At 52.4% G+C, this 20,784-nt stretch overlaps 1 protein-coding gene across 4 annotated transcripts in view; it reads right to left on the bottom strand.

Annotated features, from left to right (window-relative positions):
* TECR (trans-2,3-enoyl-CoA reductase) overlaps window positions 1–18,739 on the bottom strand; it is a 28,011-nt gene extending 9,272 nt beyond the window's left edge. The window contains exons 1-2 of one of the 4 annotated variants that reach the window (XM_089905427.1): window positions 18,613–18,717; window positions 17,598–17,740 (exon numbers count right to left, since the gene is read on the bottom strand). In XM_089905427.1, the coding sequence (XP_089761553.1) occupies window positions 17,598–17,720 (123 nt within the window). In that variant the 5' untranslated portion in view covers window positions 17,721–17,740; window positions 18,613–18,717. Of the gene's footprint in view, window positions 1–13,674; window positions 13,776–17,597; window positions 17,741–18,612 lie in introns of those variants that run through there. The other 3 variants (XM_022558400.3, XM_030762333.2, XM_089905428.1) reach the window with 3 other exon arrangements.
* Window positions 18,740–20,784: the final 2,045 nt, after the last annotated feature.

The following is a 20,784-nucleotide window of genomic DNA, read 5'->3' as shown; positions in this document are numbered from 1 at the left end:
AGGCAGAGGGAACAGCCACTGCAAAGGCCCTGAGACTGGACTGTACCTGGCATGTTTAAGCAGCAGACCACTGTGGCAGGAGCAGAGTGTGGAGGGGGAGAGCGGGAAGACACAAACAGGGAAGTGATGGGGCAGATCTTGCAGGGGATCGTGGGCCACAGGGAGGACTCTGGCTTTTACGCTGAGTGAGGTGGGAGCCATGGAGGGTTCTTAAGCAGAGGAAGGATGTGACCTGACTCAGCTGTTCCTAGGCAGCCCCGTGGGAAATGGGAGACCAGGGCAGAAGCAATGATGAGGGCAGGAGTAGGGAGATGGCCATGGAGTGGGTGAGAAGTGGACAGACTATGAAGATGGAAGTGACCAGATGTGCTAATGGTTTGGATGTGGGGATGGGAGGCAGGGGTGGGTCTGAGGTTCTGACCTGAGCCTCAGAAGGGAGAAGCATCAAGTAGGAAGGCGGCAGGAAGGGTAGGCACCGCCTGAGCCCAGGCTGGAAGTTTGCAACTGCTGCTGTACCCCGTGGGAGCTGCTGCACAGGCGGGGCACCCGGGCCCCAGGCACCAGTGCCCAGAAAGCCTCCCAAGCCAGGAGCCTGGGCCCCTCTCAAGCTTCAGTTTCCCCATTTTCATAAACACAGCCAAGCCCAGTGCTCCTCAGGCCCCTCCCACCTGTAAACAAGATGCAGTGGCCTCATGGCAGAGTCTACATCCCCGGGCCTGGGACAGGGGCGGGCACAGGCCTGGGAGTCAGCTTGGACTCCTGGTCACCCTCACCACCTCCCGCTTCCGTGCGTCCTAAGATGGAACCTGCCCAATGGGTATGGATTAGAACCGCAGCTGCTTCCCAAATGCCTCTCCTCACCCTCTCCTTTCAATCCCCACGGCAGCCGAGGGAGCTGGAGCCATTAACTCCATTTCACAGATGGGGAAGCTGAGTTCCAAGGGGTGAGGAGTGCACGCAGCTCACGCAGCAGTAAACTCCTGAGCCCAGACCCCCACCACACAGCGGCCTCTGGGGCTGCACCCCCAGCCAGCGCGCCCCGCAGAGGCCCCCATGCAGTGAGGGTGCAGTACAGCACACCCTGCCTAGAGCAGGCTCGCTGGGACCCCACGGGGTCTGCCTGCCAGAAAAGGGCTCTTCAACCAGGATGCCTTGTGCTGGGCAGCCTGGCAAAACCCAGTGAGTGCCTGCAGGGGAGTGTGGGCTCCGGTGGGTGACATCTCCCGAGGCGGGGGCACAAGAGGCCTAGCTGAGGGTACAAGCCCTGCTCAGTGCAACCTAGAACTCCAGGCAAAGATGCAGAGGGCCCAACAGGTCCGTCAGCCGGCCGACCCGGGCACTCTCGGCCCCCAGAGCGCCCACACGGGGCACGAGTGCTGCCGCACCCAGAGGACGGAGGCCTGGCCTTGAGCAGCACATGCCAGACTGGCTCAGCCGCTTCACAAATGCAGAGGCTTGAGCATGTTCACCTACACTCAGCGGCTCAGCACTTTCAGCTCCCTCTCCCTTCCACTTTCCAGAAATATCGAAGTCACACTGCTCATGCCAGGGCAGCTGAGAGGACCTGCCAGGACACCAGCACAGGCCACACCTGCTCGGCCAGAAATACCTCCTTCCCCAGTGGCCTCACGCATGACCCCATTTCTCCTGGGGGGATTGCACAGCCTCCCTGAGGTGCCACAGTGGTTAGGGGGTGGGGGAATGTTGCCCAGGGGAGAAGGGGCAAGAGAGAGACTGACCACCCACTCCCAGGTCCTCAACCAGCCGGCTCCTGCCTCCCACCCCTGGTAGCCAGAGGAGAAGTGGCAGGGTCTGAATGCCAATGTCCCTAGGCTCTGGGATCCGGGGCCAGGAGAAGCTGGCAGAGCCCCAGGCAGCCCAGTAGCATCCAGCCTTGAAAGACATTCTTCGGGTGCTCGGGTGCCCTGGCTGGTTGCTGTGACCACAGGAGGCCCAAGATGAAGGAGATGCTGGGCCAACACAGCAGGACTCTGGGTCTTGGGCCTGAGAGGGCCATGCTCTTTGACCAGCTGTTTGCTGGTGCCCACAGCCCACACACCTCCCTGGGCAGTTACCGGCCTCTGGGGCCTCCAGGGGGCGCTGTCCTGGACAGAGCTGGGCTGCAAGGGCCTATTCCATTGGAAGTGCCGTCACTAGTATCGTCTATCAGATGCTTACTTTGGGCCAAGAACTGTGCTAAGACCTTTACCTGCACAACTCACCTAGCCTCACCTGCGCCTGTAAGCTAAGGTCTGTGACCCCACTTAGGTGGCTCAGAAAACCAGGGCTCGGAAACCAGGGGGCCCTCGCCCAAGGCACGTAGCCCAAGGAAGTACCAGAGCCAGCACCGACCCCGCCTACCTGTGCCCAAAGTCTCTCACTGCTCAGCGTCACAAAGCAATACCTCCTCCACTCTGGAGAACAGGGCCAAATGCTAACAGAAAACAAGGAGGAACAAACCCTGGACCCAATTATCTGGAAGGCAGCCCCCCCCTCCCCGCTTCCCTGCTGACATTACAACTCCAGCACACCTAGTCTTCAGAGGTCTGGACAATGCAGAACATGTCACCTCCACAAGGAGCGCCCTTGAGAGGCTGAGCCTGCTTCTCCCCCAGCCCCAGCCTCCCTTGGTCCCAGCAGAGGCCATACCAAGGGCGAAAGGCCTGTCACCCCGATACCACCCAGAGGGGTTCAGGCAAGATTAGCAGCTCTCTCGACACTTCCTGCATGGTTTCCTGCCCCAGGCTAAAGCCACCAATGAGCCCGGAAAACCAATGCCATAGGGGTGGGGGGCTCCCCCAACACTGAGCGAGAGGCAGTGCTGCAGAGGCCAAAGTCAGACCAACCTCCCTGCCTGAGCCCTGTCTTCTCCACCTGGTAAATGGGAACGTTTGTAAGAGGACCTGACAGAGATGATTCCCGTGGCGGATGTGGCTAAGAACCCCGCCTAGTGGTCCTGAACCCTGCCTGCTTATGAAACCCACCGGAAGAGCCCTGGCCTGGACAACTCAAGACAAGGAGATCGGGATCTCTGATGGAGGGCCAGGCATCCACAGCTTCAAAAGCTCCCAGGTGACAGATGGAGGCAGCCAACTCAACCCGGACTGCCTTCCTCAAACAGGGTGCTGCCCTTTCGATGATGCCCAAAACCCTTACCACAGCTGACGGACACTGACTGACGTGCCCTCCCAGACCCTTCCAGCGGAGCCTCAGCCAACCCCCTTGGTCACTCTCTACCCCGTCCCTGCTCCCTTCCCCAGCACCAGCCAGCAGGGTGCCAGCAGCCAGCCTCCCCCAGCTCATGCTGGCCTGCTAGGTTTGCATTGTCACCCCACTTTACAGACGAGGCAGCCAAGGCTCAGGAGCCCCGAGGACACATGAGTTACAAGCTCCAGGGGCAGGGCCCTGCCTGCTTTTGCTCCTTAGAACTGAACGCTCTTCCTCCAGGGCTGCCCCTAGCCCCAGACCCCCGGAAGATGGCCCAGATCTGCACCCCTGCACCCCTGGCCGGGTCAAGGCTGGTGACCACATCCGGTCTCTCTCCATCTCTGGGCAGGAAGGCACTGTCAAAGCTGGAAGAGGTGGTGAGGCTGAGCTCTGCGGACACAGGCTGACCGGAGCGGCAGAAGGCGCTCATCCAGGCCGACCTACGCGCCCAGCACGCCCAGCCCAGGTTGCAGCAGGCAGGTCAGTCTACACCGGGGGAGTGCCGCTTGCATGGGACCCAGGTGGCCAGCCTTCTACCCGCAGCAGCGGCTACCACCTCCCGCGCGCTCACAACGTGCAGGCAGGGAGGCAAGTCCTCGACACAAATTATCCCCTTTCCTATGAATCCCCTTTTCCAGGTGAGGACACTGAGTGAGGCTCACTCATTCACTGCATAAACAGTGACTGAATACCTGCTACACGCCAGGCACTGGGAAGGACTCTGGGGGTTCGGCCCTGGAAGGAGAGAAAAAAAATCCTTGCCCATATGGAACTGACATTTTCACAGGGAACAAAGACAGTAAAATAGTCACACGTGATATGTGCCACATGGGAAAAACAAATCAGGAAAAGGGGACAGGGAGGGACAGGTGAAGGGAGCTGGCAGCTTCGTGTAAAGTGGTCAAGAAAGGCCTCCCTCAGGCTTCCCTGGTGGCGCAGTGGTTGAGAGTCCGCCTGCTGATGCAGGGGACGCGGGTTCGTGCCCCGGTCCGGGAGGATCCTACATGCCGCGGAGCGGCTGGGCCCGTGAGCCATGGCTGCTGAGCCTGCGCATCCGGAGCCTGTGCTCCGCAACAGGAGAGGCCACAACAGTGAGAGGCCCGCGGTAGAAAGGCCTCCCTGAGGGGATGTTGAGCCAAGCCCTGAAGGCAGTTAAGGAAAGGGCAGTTGAGAGATCTGAGAGCATGTAGGCAGAGGAATGGCCTGTGCAAAGGCCCTGAGGTGCAGCAAGCTTGGTGTGCTCAAGCAACAGAGCCAAGGCCCCTGTGGCTGGGGGCAGGGTGGGTAGGAAGAAAGAAGGAGGTGAGGGCAGGGAGGTGATGGGTCATACAGGGTCTCCTGGGCCAGGTGAGGACTGTGGCTTCTACTCTGAGTGAGGTGGGAACCACAGAGGGTTCTGGGCAGAGGAGGGATGTGACCTGGCTTGGGTTCTTAAAGGATCCCTCTGGACTATAGGGGAATAAGGATGGAAGCAGGAACACCAATAAGAAGTTATCAAGATAGGGGCTTCCCTGGTGGCACAGTGGTTGAGAATCCACCTGTCAATGCAGAAGACACGGGTTCGAGCCCTGGTCTGGGAAGATCCCACATGCCACGGAGCAACTAAGCCCGTGCTCCACAACTACTGAAGCCTGCGCTCCTAGAGCCCGTGCTCCGCAACAAGAGAAGCCACCACAATGAGAAGCCCGTGCACTGTAACGAAGAGTAGCCCCCGCTCGCCGCAACTAGAGAAAAGCCCATGCACAGCAACGAAGACCCAACGCAGCCATAAATAAATAAATAAATTTATTTATTTTAGAAAAAGAAGTTATCAAGATAAAGGATGGCTTAGACCAAGGGGTCAGCAAACTGTGGCCTACAGGCCCAATCTGGGCCACCACCTGTTTTTGTACAAGCTAAGACGGTTTTTACATTTTTAAACAGTTGGCAAAAATCGGAAGCCTATTTTATGGCACATAGGAATCATACAAAATTCAAATTTCAGCACCCACAAACAAAGTTGCATTGGAACACGGTCACGCTCACTGGTTGACATATTGTCTAGGGCTGCTTTTGTGACAGCGGCAGAGTTGAGAAGCTGTCACAGAGACTGTATGGCCTGCAAAGCCTAAGATATTCATCATGTGGCCCTTCACGGGTAAAGCCTGCCAGTCCCTGGCCCGGGCCAGGTGATGGCAGCAGTACCGATAAGAAGTGGTTGTATGCCACATGTATTCTGAAGGCAGAGGTACAGGACTTGCTGACTGCTGGATATGAGGTGTGAGGGAAAGAGCTGAGTCAAACAGCCGGGGGCCTGGTGATGAGAAGACTGGAACTGCCATTCACTGGCAGGGGTTGGGGGGCAGCACAGGTTGGTGGTGGGGAATCCAGCCCCAGTTTTGGACAATGTTGAGTCTGAAATGCCCATTGAACATCCCCAAAGAGATCCAGCTCACTGAAAAACACCACTTCTCCTCCCTGGGATCACATGAAAACATCTGTAAGCGAGCAAACTCAGCGCTCTTCAAACGCTTTTTGGTCATGTATCCCTCAAGTAATTTTGCAAATTTCATGTCCACCCCCCCAAAAAAGATTTCTAAGTTGACACCTAACATTTTGGGGGTTTTTTTGGTTTTGTTTTTTTTTTTTGCGGTACGCAGGCCTCTCACCGTTGTGGCCTCTCCCGCTGTGGAGCACAGGCTCCGGACGCGCAGGCTCAGCGGCCATGGCTCACGGGCCCAGCCGCTCCGCGGCACGTGGGATCTTCCCGGACCGGGGCATGAACTCGTGTCCCCTGCATCGGCAGGCGGACTCTCAACCACTGCGCCACCAGGGAAGCCCGACACCTAGTATTTTTTACCTGAGCTTGAATAGTTGCAAAAGATGTCGCTTCTGGCCAACTGTAGATATTGCAAATTTTATGTAAACATTTACGGGGCTCTGTTAAATCTCACCAGAGTCTAAATACTTGAGTAATATCATACCTACCATCATTTCCTTTAAAAGGAAAAAGCTATAAACAAGCTCTTTCATATTTGCTCCTTTTTTGCCTTGAAGTTGAATTCTGTTCCTCTTCCCCTCCCCCATGGAATTGTATCCAAATACACGCTTGTGATTGAAGGTTATTACTGAGCATCCTACCTACTCCTCAAATTGAAATTAAATTTCTTAAAAACATTTTCAGGACCTAAGGCTCTACGTGTAAAGAGAACATCCTTCAGGATGAGTTATCATTACAGTATCTGCTAAACATACATCATAAACATACATCATAAATCATCAACAACTGTTACTAAACATTAACCATAAACAGTAAGTTACTGGCACTGCCTCTCTCAGTGGGATGGAGGCACCCTTTTTCGCAATTAGTTCACGTAGCCAAGGTGAATATTTCTTATTGCTAGAATGAGCTACAGCTTTTATTCTGACATTTCTTTGTTTTCTTTTTTTTAAAGTAAACACTAAGAAACCCAGTTCACATAAATAAGCAGATGAGAATGGACAGAGTTTTGTTAAAGCAAAAAAAAAAAAATCCCAATTCTGGGAACTCCTTCCCAGTTACTGGCCCAAAGTCTCACAGTGATCTAGTATCAAAAATATCTGTAAGGATCTTCCAGCTGACTAGCCCATTAGGCACCACTCCACTGTTTTTCTGAAAGCAGTGACTTGGGACCTGGTCCCAGGGACTGGCAACAGGACCTGGTCCCCAAGGCCTGGTGTTGCTTACTTGCTCACCCCCATGCAGGTCCCCAAGAGCATACAGCGTGGCAGGCATTACCCAGTCAGGGTGGGAGGCCCAGACCCCACCTCCCAGTCCAGTCTCAGGCCCAGGCGCTGCCTGTCTTCCAAGGCTCTACATGGCCCAGAGGACCTCTGAGCAAGCCCATCAGACCTTCTAGTACATGAGCCAGAGGGCTCTACCCAAGGATGGCTGCGGCCACCTACTGCAGGGCAATCCTGTTCCCTGTGCTCCTCGGAGACGCCAGGCCCAGGCCAGGGAACTCACAGAGCCCTGGGAACAGTGTCCGGTGCCCAAGGAGAGCTAGGACGTGCTTGCTACACAAAGACCTGCAAAGGACTCAACCACATGTGGAGGTCATCTGGAACCCCCCAAGAGCCTTTTCTGCTGACTGAGAAGTTCCTGTTCTTCATCTGCTGAGCAAACTGAGCCCTTGATATGCCAGGCCCGTGCTAGGGGCTGGGCTCGATGATGAACAGAAAGACCTAGGTGTGACAGTAGCATGCTGGGCGGTGATCCAGGTGCTGGGATACAATAGCCAAGCCCCCCCCCCCGCCGACTGGGCCTGCTCACGCTCAAGGGGAACATGGGCAAAGAATCTGTTATGTAACATGAGGTCAGGGTGTACCAGTTGCTGGAAGAAAAGAGCTGGCAGGGAGCCCAGAGGGCCACAGGAGGTGGTCAGGAAAGGCCTCTCTAAGGAAATGCGATTTGAGCCAGCATGAGGCTCCCCGAGGAAAGTGCAAAAGGCCTGAGGCAGCACAGAGCTTGGCAGGGCTCAGGAACATCAAAAGACTGGAGTACAGCGTACTTGAGGGCACGCAGCTGTGGAGGAAGCTGGAGTGGAGGCCAAGACAAGTACTTTGGGTTTGAGCGTCCAGTGATGGGAAGTTGCTGGAGTGCCACAACCTGGTCTGGTTTGAGAAGGAGCCCTCTCGCTGCTGAGGACAAACATGGAAGCAGAGACGGCAGGCCTGAGACCCTGATGGCTTTGATTAGAGCATGAAGGTGGCAAGCAGTGAAAAAGACACCCTAATTCCTAGATCTAAAGTGCCACTGATTCAAAACAAGCTGCCATTTGTGGGGGGGCGGGGAACGACACATATGTCAATATAAAATAAATAGGTAGAGGGACTTCCCTGGTGGTGCAGTGGTTAAGAATCTGCCCACCAATGCAGGGGACACGGGTTCAATCCCTGGTCTGGGAAGATCCCACATGCCGCGGAGAAACTAAGCCCGTGCGCCACAACTACTGAGCCTGAGCTCTAGAGCTCGTGAGCCACAACTACTGAGCCCACGTGCCGCAACTACTGAAGCCCACGTGCCTAGAGCCCTTGTTCCGCAACAAGAGAAGCCACCACAATGAGAAGCCCGCGCACCGCAACAAAGAGTAGCCCCCGCTCACGGCCACTAGAGAAAGCCCGCGCGCAGCAACGAAGGCCCAATGCAGACAAAAATAAATAAATTTTAAATAAATAGGTAGACACAAATCGTAAGATGTATCCCAACTTAAGGAACATGAAAATGCCAAAGGGAAAAAAATGCATGCACGTCTTGGGACAAAGAGAGGAGAGTAGTAACAAGTGAAAGAGGATTCTGGCAGAGGAAGGCAGGGTTTCTGGAATATTTAACAGGCCTAGCCACGTCTATAAAGGGTAAGGTAGTTTAAGAGAAAATACTCCGCTGCAGCTGTTGAGAGAGGGGTGCAGGAGACACCCTGGTTGTCTCCACAGGCCAAGGCCCTCCGAGCCTCTCCCAGCCCCACAGGTCTCAGCTCGCTCGGCTCTGCTGGCTCTGGCAAGAGACAGGGAAGTGAAGTAAGGGGAAATGAGTCCCGGCATCTTCACAAAGACACCCTTCCCCATGCTTTCTCCCGGATGGTGCAGGTTTCCAGGACCAGCTGGAGAGACTGGAAATGGTGCCATCCAGGGGCCCCAGGTGAGCCAGGATGTGGTGTTCAGAATGTGCACAGTTCCCGGGCCCGCTTCTCAGATGGCGCCTGGATGAGCCTGGCAGGAGATATTACTGGGGCCTGTCGGTCGCGGTCGGCGCTTCCTACAGGATCCCCATCTCATCCTTACATGAAAACTCAGAGTTCAAGTAACTCTGGGTCAAAAATGGGGGGAAAAAAATGGCCAAATTCCAAAGTACCGAAAGATGAGCAGAAGCCCACACTAACGCACCAGAGCTACACATGCTCACGGCCAAACCCAGGGGTTCCGGGGAACGGCCAGGCACCCCAAAAGCGTGAGGCACCCTCCTGGGACCCTCCTGCTCGTTGGGTTGCAGTGCCTTTTGCGCGGGCATGGACGATGTGCCTAGCGAACTGCGTGAGCCCGCCCTGCCTGTATGTGTAGGTCTCTTAACAGGCAAACACACAATCACTAGATCCACGTCAGGGTGACAGAGGAGAACCTCACACAAACAGCTATCAGAAGGTGCTAAGTGCTACGCGGAGAACCGAAACAGGAGGGCTGACAAGTGTGGCCTGGGTGGGTCAGAGGGAGCCCTTCAGAGGAGGTGACATTCGAGCTGAGACCTGAATGACGGGATTCGCTGACAGGACGAGGACAGCCACCTCTCCAGAAACTGTCCCAGCACTGGGATTTCCCCGGCCTCAACCCCAGCCCGTCCTCTGTGGATCCCACCTCCAGCCAGGAGATTCCATGAGACTTGATTCTCTGCAGTGGAGAGGATTCAACAATACACTGTTTCAGACTCTACGTATCTCCCCAAGAATTCTGCTATTACCCTCACGCACAAAAAGACATGCTCCCTCAACCCCACCTCCTAAGAAGCGTCAATTCGGCAACTCCCCCAACCCACCCTTCTCCTTCTGAGTTAGCTTCTTGAGGTGTCCTGGGAGACAGCTTCTCCTCACAAGACTGCAAGCTGCAGCTCTTGGACCCCCTCAAGTTCAGCCTGCTTCCTGCTGCTCTATAAAGCCCCAAATGCTAGGGTTAAACTGCCCTCCCCGCCAACTTGAGAGATCCACTCCCACCCTGAGGACAGGCACCGTTCCCTCAGGCCCAGTTCCCACACAACCGGCATTGTCCCCAGCCAGTGCTCCCTGGTCCTTTTAAAGAGGGAAAAAAAAGAATTCACAAGGCCCTGGGAGATGGCACAAACCCTGCAGTCTCCCGGGCTGCCTGAATGGCCCATGACTTCTGCTTACATAAGAGCCTGGTTCGAGCAGGGACAGGACTGTGCCAGCCTGCCAATCCCCACAAGCTACTGAGAGGCCCTTTATCCCCCAGATGGCTGGGAGACGCTCGTGGCCCATCTCTAAGTAACCGTGGGACTGGGCGTGGGGGGTGGGGTGGGGGGGTGAGCCCCAAACACCACCCACAGCTCCCTTGTCCGTAATGAGAACTCTCCCTCATGTTTACATAACACACACCATAGTGGGAGGGGCCCCCCCCCAAGGACTTAGCAATAAACTGCCCTCTGAAAGTTAAACTTTTAGGTAAAATCAACAGGAAAAAGAAACATCCATCACCGTTGGGACAAAGTCCACAGGTGTCTGGGTGTCTACAAAGGCTTGCCTGGCCAGCCTCATCTCTAGACGTGGGACAACCACGGAGTCTGGCCTCCAGGCCTCTGCACAAGCTGTTCTCATCCCTTCCCAGAAGACCTCCTCTTTCAGGCCTCAGCTTAGATGAAGACACCCTGAGGGGAGAGGCTGTGGTTCGTTCAGCCCAGTATTCCTGCGTATGACAGGTATAGAGGAAAAAAAAAAAAAAAAAAATATATATATATATATATATATATATATATATATATATATATATATATATGTTGGAAGGAATGAACTAATAAATAGACGATGGACCGGAAAACAGGTGAGCAGAGTCCACCACGGAAGAGGGTCCAGACCAGCAGAACCTGCTAGCGACCTGTGCAACAATGACGGGCAGGCCCACGTGCAGTCTTGGAAGCTCCCGTCTCAGCATGCCCAGGTTCCAGAAGGAGGAGGACAACAGGGAACAAGACACTTGTGGCCAGGGTGGACCCAGGGCTTACGACCACCCCGTAAAGCCAACTTCCCTAGGTTGGGACCACTAAGGACAGGTCACACGGGGCCACCTGAGCCCAACACATGCAACACTGGACTCACCCAGGTGCCTGCAGCAGGCCCCCACTCACCCTTCTGCTCCTCCCTGTGAGCCTGACCGCAGGGAGAAGACTCATTCATCTACCCATTCGGAAGCTGCAGGAACAAGACACCAAGAGCCCCTGCCCTCAGGGAGCTCAGAATCTGTCGGGGTAGAAAGACCATCAAGTTCCCAAATGAAAACACAACCACAGCCCAAGGAGGGCCAGAGAAGAGAAACAGAGTGCAGGGGTCACACTCCAGACAGGATGGTCAGGGAAGGCGTCTCTGAAAGACGCTGAAGCTGGGCTCTCAATAACAAGAAGGGAGCAGGGATGTCCCTTGTGGTCCAGTGGTTGAGAATCCGCCTTCCAATGCAGGGGGCGCGGGTTCGATCCTTGGTCAGGGAACTAAGATCCCGCATGCCACGGGACAACTAAGCCTGCACGCCGCAACTACTGAGCCCGCACACTCTGGAGCCCATGTGCCACAACTAGAGAGAAGCGCACTCACTGCAATGAAGAGCCCGCACACCGCAATGAAAGATCCCACGTGCCACAAATAAGACCCAGTGCAGCCAAAAATAATAAATAAATAAATGTATTTTTTTAAAAAGACAAAAAAACAAGAAGGGAGCAGGCATGGGAAAAAACAGAGGGAAGATCATTTCTGGCTGAGGGAAGAGCCTATGCACAGGGCAGGGATGTGGATGTAGATGTTTGAGACAAAAGCAGTACAGCAATGAGTGAGCAGAGCAGGGGGTAGAGGAGGACCAGAAGACTCTGAGGGGAGTGTTTTCAGGCGGGGAGTGCTAAGATCCTCCCCGCTACACGGGAGAGACCCTCTGGCTGCTGCTAGGTGGGGAACACAGCCAGGAGGGGCAAGAACAGAAGTGGTGCACTTGTGAGTATGAAGGCTGTGACAGGCATCAGAAGACCAGGCCCACTGTGAGCACCTGCCTCTTGGAATGGTTCTTTGTCACAAAAGTTAAAAAGTGGGTTCTGGGGAGTTCCCTGGTGGCCTAGTGATTAGGATTCGGCACTCTCACTGCGGAGGCCCGGGTTCAATCTCTGGTTGAGGAACCATCCCGCGTGCTGCGCAGCACGGCCAAAATACAAAAAAGAAAAAGGTGGGTTCTGACTGGGCTTTGACCTCACTGAGGGTCATCCCATAGAGGAGGACGGAGCAGATCATCCCAAAATGTGACTTTAGTGTACGTGATGTTATATCAGAAAGGATCTTTGGCATCTGGGCTTCTTCCTCCATCTTCTGGGCATACTGTTTAGCAAGAATCCATCTCCATGGGCCTTGTTCACTGACAAGTCATGATGCGTTCAAAACAGGCCACATGCAGGGCTTCCCTGGTGGCTCAGGGGTTAAGAATCCACCTGCCAATGCACAGGACACTGGTTTGAGCCCTGGTCCAAGAAGATCCCACATGCCGCGGAGCAAATAAGCCCATGCACCACAACTACTGAGCCTATGCTCTAGAGCCCGCGAGCTACAACTACTGAGCCTGTGCTCCACAACTACCGAAGCCCATGCGCCTAGAGCCCATGTTCTGCAACAAGAGAAGCCACCACAATGAGAAGCCCACGCACCGCAACAAAGAGTAGCCCCAATTAGAGGAAGCCCGCACGCGGCAATGAAGACCCAACACAGCCAAAAATAAAATTAATTAATTTTAAAAATTAAAAAACAAAAAAAAGGACACATGCAGAAAGCATTTCAGGTGGCATCACTGATGCAGATCTGTCTTTATCCACCTAACCATTTATCGTTATCCGCCTAATGATTTATACCTTGACGATGGGCCAGGAAGTGTGCTGGGCACTTCACTCTCCTCAGTGGCCCTCCGAGACAGGTGTCTTTATCCTGGCTTCATGGATGAGAAAACTGAACTGTCCCGAGACAGTTAAGAAACTGTCCCGAGAGCAGACCCAGTGGCTTGCAAAGGCCACGGCCACTCGGCCACACATCATTCCTTCCTCAGGGCATGAATGCCTGGGCCAACCCACAGTGAAGCCCACTTTGAATCTAGTAGAACCCAGGCTCTGCTGCTCACTAGCTGTGTGACCTGGGGTACATCTCTTCGCTCCTCTGGGCCCTGGTTTCCCCATCTGTCAAATAGGGATAAGAGGACTTTCCCTGGTGGTGCAGTGGTTAAGAATCCGCCTGCCAATGCAGGGGACACCGGTTCGATCCCTGGTCTGGGAAGATCCCACATGCCAGGGAGCAACTAAGCCCGTGCGCCACAACTACTGAAGCCTGCGCTCTAGAGCCTGCGAGCCACAACTACCGAGCCCGCGTGCCTAGAGCCCGTGCCCCGCAACAAGAGAAGCCACCGCAATGAGAAGCCCGCGCGCCGAAACGAAGAGCAGCCCCCGCTCGCCGCAACTAGAGAAAGCCCACGTGCAGCAAGAAGACCCAATGCAGCCAAAAATAAATTTAAAATTTAAAAAAATAAGAAAGGGATAAGAATAGTACCAACTTCATACGTTTCCTGTGAGGGGTAAATGAGTTAATTGATAAAAAGCACTTAGAGTGAGCACTGTATCAGTAGCGGCTTTCATCACGACGCTCTGGCTGTGCCCAGGTTATTAAAACATCCTCAGCTACCACTGTCGATATGAGCAAGAGGGTGTTAAGACCTCACCTGAACTTGACCAACCAGCCCAAGGTCTCGGGCTTTTCTCATCCTCATCCAGCCAAGGCTGTCAGTGAAAGTACAGGGTTTCCCAAACAAACTCAACTGCGTTAACAAGACAGGTAGTCTTTGGGGAGCACAGTCCCCACCCCTCCACGCAGGGCTGTCAACCCTCCACCTTTTTCACTCCTCAGGAACCAGTTATTCAAGAGGTTCCGCTAGGCTCAGGGTTCCCCGTCCGCACCCCAGTGTCCCACCAGCGGGCTCTAACAGCTGCCCTGCCCTGCACCCGCCCAGCCACACCCAGCACTCAGCTTCTCCCGCCCACCTCCTCCACCCAGGCCCCGCCAATGGAGTCAGGCAAACCGGAGGCCAAGGCCCAGCTCCACTGCTTCCTGGCTCTGTGACCTTGAGCAATTTAACCGACTTCTCTGAGCCTCAGTTTCCTTACCTGTAAAGTAGAAGTTAACACTGGTGCCCACCGGATCAGGTGTTCACAGGACTCAGTAAACTCTGGTCGCTGTTATTACCAGCACTGCCAGCATCACCAACAATGCCGCGGCTCTGGCTCTTCTACGGATGAGGAATCAGACAGACCTGGGTCTGGATCCTGTCTCCACTATGCTGTAATCTTGGACAAGTTCCTTCACCATTCTGAGCCTCTGGTTCTTTATCCACAAAACGAAGAGACAAGGAGTATCCACCTCTCAGGCTTTTTGGAAGGACATGAGAAGTGTGCCCTGTCGCTGATATTATTATCCAGCAACAAAAAGTAACCCAGAAAGAGGGGGATCATAACTGGGTTCCCATCCTGCCTGCAAACGCAAAATCAATCCCAAAAGCGTTTTCTGAAGGCCTGCTGGATGCAGCCTGCAGAAAGTGTGAATGAGAGATCAAACAAGCCCCAACTCAGAGCACAACACTTTCCTGCAAACAGGCACCAAATTTAAGTGCAAAAGTCAGAGACCAGCATATTAAAACAGCGCTTGATGGCCAAAAGAACCCAAATTATCCCTCACCTTCTACTTCAGAAGGACACAAGAATTCAGAAGAAAAAAGTACAGGAAACAACAGACACTTAGGATGCCACCTCCCAGGTTAAACAGATATTTATATTTTACTCTATTTACATCGGATTCCCTTAAAAAAAAAAAAATAGCTGAAACCTTCCCTATGCCTTTTCCTCCCCCTCCATCTCTACCCAAGCAACGGTTCCTCTAACTACTGTGTAATTTCCATACATTTCTCATCTCATATTACAATTTATCCTTTAATTAGGTATATGTCCATAAACAACACACATAAGTCTCATTTGGCATGTTTTTTAAATTTATAAAATCTTCTGCTATTTGCTTTTTTTCCACTCTACAGGATGTTCGGAGATTTATTAAAGGACCAGGAAATCAAACTAGATTGTTTTTCATATAATGGAATCGTGCACAACAGTTAAAATAAATGAACCAGAGCTACATGTAGCACCTCTCATTTTATGCATACCCCTTGAGGATACATTTCCAGCAATTTCATAATGTTCTTTATTGCTGGCCTTTGCTGTCACAATTAAACAGATTTTGCTCCAAGGAGCTCAGAGAGATTAAGTAACCTGCGCTGGGTCACAATTATTTAGTGAGTGGCAGAGCCAGGCCTGTCCAAAGCCCATGCACCTATGGCACCATTACACATGAGTCTACGTTCTCCTTAATTTTCACCTTCCACCCAGTTTTCCGGCTCTAAACAATTGCCTCTTGACCAGAACTCTTGCTTCCAGAACTTTCGCATACTTACTCCTGTGGAGAAAACTGAAGCAAGAACTGTATTGGTCGAGGATTATTCACAAGATGAGAACCAACAGAGCTACCCTTTTTTGGGGGGGAGGGGGTGGAAGATCCTAAATGGGGCAGTGGGGACTGCCTTGCCTCCGGGAACCCAGCTGTGGGAAATGGGCAGTGACCTGGGCCCAAGAAGGCTGAGAGGGACTGATCATTCTAGGAATTAACAGACTCACAAGATATAGCAACTATTTTTGAGCTGCTACTGGGATCATTACTTTGACCTCTCATCTGCAATGGCAAAACAAAATTAAAAAAAAAAAAATCCTATAGCCTCGGATAAGCAGTTCCCTCATCAACGTTGCTCTGGTCCCAAGACAATCCCAAGGCCTGCTCTGCCTTCCGAGGAACTGCTTCAGCCAAAGCCCGAGAGTCACCTGTTCTACCTGCTTTGTCTCAATTAGGCCACTGAAGGGACACATCATCCTCTCAAGACCATAGAAGGGAGAATGGCAGTGTCAGCAAACTGTCATCACAGCAGCAGCAAATCTCCCCACCAGCTGGAATCCTACCTGCCAAAAACATCAGATATCAACCCTCACTAACTCACTGTGTCACTGAGCAAGTCCTGCACCTTTCTGAGCAGCATCTCTATCGCTTGTAAATTACACGTCATAGTCTCCAAGGTCTCTCTCAGAGTCAAAAAGGTCTTTCTGGTGGCTGTTAATCACTCAGTGGATAGGGGGTCACTTGGGGGTGGAAGGATGGACTTAGTCCCCAACAGAAATACATTCTTTGCTATGGATAATTGACACCTTTTCTCAAACTGTTAAATGTGAGGGAAAGAATCTCTGCCATTTTTATTAGTCTGCAACAAACATCCAGCGCTGATCGGCCTTAACACAACATTGTAAAACAACTATACCCCAATAATAATTTAAAAAACAAAAAACAAAAAAAGCTGATTGGCGTGCTGTGCAAACTGGGCTGGGAGACAACTGCTCCTCCTGTACGGAAACTCTGTAGCTATGACCTCAGTGCTTACTGGGCAAATGTTAGCAGAGAATGGTAACAGAGAACACAGCAAATTAACAATTTTATTTTCTTTCTCCAAGGTCACTTTGAACAGTGGGTTTAAAGCCCCTCCCTCCTTCTGGGAGGGAAAGGGTTTGAGTAAAGTAGAGCATGTCCTCCAGTCCAAGCCATGGGCCTCAGGCTATGCCCAGCTTCCCAGAACAAAAGTGCCCACCCCAAGGGTCCTCTGGGGCCTACTTTATCTGCCTGCCAACTAGCAAAACTAACTCCATTTTGTAAGAGACCACACGTATCTTCCATCCTGCATCTTTCAAAGTGAATGTGCCTTTTTCTCCAGGGTTGCACAGAGGTCTTGAGAGGGAAAACTGTATTAGGAGAACTTTATTAGAAGAACTTCAATCTATAATCATAAAGTTGAATGAAGCATGAGATTATTGAATCCTACCTCCTCATTTCTGAGCCATGTCAAAAATGACTAAGGACTTCTGGGTTAAAGGTTTCAAAATATTCTGGGTAAATTACCGCCAAAAGTAATAATAGTAGTAGTAGTAGTAGTAAAGGGGGTGGGCAGAAACAGCAGTATTCCACTGGTGAATAAAAACAAGAAATCTCTCCTTGTACTTACATGAGCCACCTAACATGATCAAATTCACAGAGGCAGAAAGTAGACAGTTGCCAGAGGCTGGGCAGAGAAGAGAAGGGGGGTTAGTGTTTAACGAGTACAGAGTTTCAGTTACGCAAGATGAAAAGAACAGAGTTCTGGAGATGGATGGTGGTGATGGCTGCACAACAATGTGAACGTACTTAATGCCACTGAACTGTGCTTTTAAAAATGGTTAAGGTAGGGCTTCCCTGGTGGCGCAGTGGTTGAGAGTCCGCCTGCCGATGCAGGGGACACGGGTTCGTGCCCTGGTCCGGGAAGATCCCACATGACGCGGAGCGGCTGGGCCCGTGAGCCATGGCCGCTGAGCCTGCGCGTCCGGAGCCTGTGCTCCACAACGGGAGAAGCCACAACAGTGAGAGGCCCGCGTACCGCAAAAAAAAAAATGGTTAAGGTAAATTTTATGTGTATTTTACCACAATTTTTTTAATTGGGGAAGGGAAAAAAAAAACCAAGAAACTCTCAACCTGCTCATTTTCATTTGGGGACCAGTATGGCATAGTGGTTAGCAACTGAGACTCTGGAGTCCGGAGTTTCTCTCTCTGTTCTGCATTTACTAGCTCAGAACCTTTGAGCAAGTCATCTGACATCTCTGAGACTGTTTCTCCATCTACAAAAACAAGAATAATTAATAGTCTCCTACCTCACAGGGGTGTGAAGATAAGAAAACAAGGTAACAGAATCTCACGAGCACAAAAGTAAGCACTCTTCAAATTATCCTTATTAATTTAATAATAAATTAGTTTATTATTTAATATTACTTATAAGGCAGCAATAGTTAATTAAATTATTAACATTATATTATCAGCTAGGTCGGTAAGTGCATCAGAACACTTCGTTTTAAGGGAAAGAGGCCCGAGTTAGGAGTCAGAAGACCTAGACTTCAAGACTGGTTATGGGTGTGAGATTTCTCCTCGGTGACACGCAGAGGTTGACTGAGATGATCTCTTATATTAACAGAAAACAAAGATCAGCTTTGCTGGTCGGCGGGAGCCAGCACTGGCGCTACACCTTCACCGCCTAAGCCGCTCAGGGAGACGTCCCGGGCGAGGAAGGGATCCAAATATCAAGCCTCTCTGGGCTGATTGCAAAGCCCCTTCCAAAGCCCGAAGCAGAGGCAGGATGCAAGGTTTGTGCAAGACACCCTCAGACTGGAAGCAAGGGTTTCACACCCTCGCTCCTCCCCTGCCTAAGTCTGCAACTCATCCCGCAGGGGGAGCTACAAGGAACCTGTAAGCTTCCCAGGTCCTGTAGAGACCCCAAGAAAAGGCAACCCCAAAACAGTCTGGGTTGCAGAATTAGAAGTACCTCCCCCGCATATGCGCACTGCGATTTACGAGTGGCCCCGGGGCACAACGCGCGCCTACTGCGCCTGCGCCTTCCGGCTCAGCACAGGGCGAGAAAGGGGGGGGTTCCCGTTGTCTCACGAAGAAAAAAATGGGTCTGCGGCGGTCGCTCGGCCCCCGTTTCTTCGTTTCTTACCTCAGAGTGCTTCATGGCTCCCTCACACGGCGGCTTCTGCTCCTGCTGCTGCAGCTACCTGCGCGCAACACTGCAAGGGATACCTCACACGCTCACGACCTCCCCGCGAGACTAACCGCGGCTCCGCGTCCGCCCCGCTCCTCCCTGCCGCGCGCGCCCCTCCAGCCAATCAGCGCACGGGGCGCCCACTTCGCCCTCGCCCAGCAGGGCAGGTCTGAACGAGAAATAGCCGCTCTCGCCACGGGGCTAGCCAATCAGCTTGCAAGGCCCACCGAGGGGGCGGAGCGCGGGCAAGAGGGAGGGGAGTCGGTAGAAAGAAGGGGCTTGGCTACCCACCAATCAAAGGGGGCCTCGGCGCCGCGAGCCCCCCCCCTGCCCCGCCCCTTGGTGGCGTCGCTGTGGAAACCAAGGGAAGCGAAGGTTACTGCAAGGCGGGGGGGAGGGAGCTAGCAGTTGAGTGACGTAGAAGGCAGCGTTCACGTGGTGGGCAGCTCGACTGGATGAATTCCGAGGTGGGCGGCCCCCGGGGGATACCGGGGAGCAACGGGAGAGGGATGGGGGTTGGAAGCATGGGCTGGGGCACCTGGATGGAGAGGCCTTTCTGGCTAGGGGACCCGTATCTGTCATGAATGGGAGGAAAGGAAAGGGGAAATAGGTGATGAAAAGCCTTCTGGAACCGCCCCCAACCTGTAACCATTCTGGGGCTGTCTTCACTCCCTTTTCAATGCAAGCCCCCGCCCCACCTTGCTCGACTCGAAGGGCACGGAGGCCACATTTGTCTCTACCTGCACGGTCCAGTATGGTCACCGCCGGCCACATGTGTCTAGTGAGCGCTTGAAATGTGGCTAGTCAAAACTGAGGTGTGCTGTAAACATAAAACACAAACCGATTTCAAAGACTTAGTACGAAAAGGAAAATGTAAAAAAAAAAAAACAAAAAACTTCATTAATCACCTTTTATGTTGATTACACGTTGAAATGATATTATTTTGGATATATTGGATTAAAATACATTATTAAAATTAAATTCCCCTGTTTCTTTTTACTTCTTTAATGTGCCTGTTGGAACATTTAAAATCAAACACAGCTTGCATGTGGCTGGTGGTTGTGCCTCTCACACTAGCTCTACCGGACAGTGCTGGTTTGGGGTCATGCCATGCTTTTGCTCCATTGATTGTCATGAGCAGGCTGGGAGGCTGGTTTCCACCACACACACACACACACTCATGCACACTTAAGACAGGACCTGGCACACTCCCTCACCTTATCTACTTTCTCCTGATTCCAGACCCTGCCCCTGAGCCTTCATCAACTGTTGAACCCTTCAGAATTCAGAGGCCTGGCATCAGGGACATGGTGAGAAGTCCTCAAAGATAGATCTGTGATTCACAGGAGAGCAGGGCAGGGAGAAGGTGAGTCAATGCTCAGCACTTAGTCATCCAGGTTAGGCTCTAGAGACTTCTGAAGCTACAGCTTATGGGGACCCCTGTCTCCAAGTAAAGGAAGCTAAGGCTGTGGTCTTCAGAAATTCATTACCTTTTTCATCGGGCCTATCTGGGCAAAACAGATGAAAACATAGTGTTTTATACTTGTACGTTCTCTTGTACAGATCTCTTCCTGTTAGCAGTTGTGGGGCTCACAGTATCTTGAGATCCTTTATGTACCGACAGGCCTCATTCCCTGGCCTCATGGAGGGGGATGGGGGACCACTCGCTCAGAGGCCACAAGTTTAAATCGTACGAAGTTGAGTTACTTGAGGTGTCTACTTCTGAGATGCTGAGGGGGCAGGGTTGAACCCCTAAAACCCAGCCATGTTTTGCTACTTTGCCAGTTCTGCCAATTTCCAGCTTCTCCAATGTGGTCTGAGTAAGCATGTCTTCCCTATCACTGGGTTCCAGCTAGGCAAGGCATCTGGTGTCCAAATAGATGTCATTTTTGGAGAGTCCACACACATTCCTACAGACTCAGAACATTCTGGAATTTCCCTTTCGAGACTGCTTCCCTGAGCCCTGAACTCACTCAACAGGCACCAAATAATTTTGTGAACCTACTATGCTGTGTGCCAGCCGAGGCATAAAAATAATTTCCGTCCCTCTCCTCACCTACAAGAAATGCATAGAAAGGCATGATCCAGCCTGCAAAGAAGTCCTTTGTTTTTGATGGGTATTACAGG

The sequence above is a fragment of the Delphinapterus leucas genome, unplaced genomic scaffold (genome assembly GCF_059928025.1).
Source record: "Delphinapterus leucas isolate spDelLeu-1000000601 "Yukka" unplaced genomic scaffold, BTC_Dleu_Yukka2 spDelLeu_asBTCV2_sq25, whole genome shotgun sequence".
NCBI classification, from domain to species: domain Eukaryota; kingdom Metazoa; phylum Chordata; class Mammalia; order Artiodactyla; family Monodontidae; genus Delphinapterus; species Delphinapterus leucas.
Note: the sequence above shows the minus strand (reverse complement) of the source record. Positions and strands in the feature narration are given on the sequence as shown.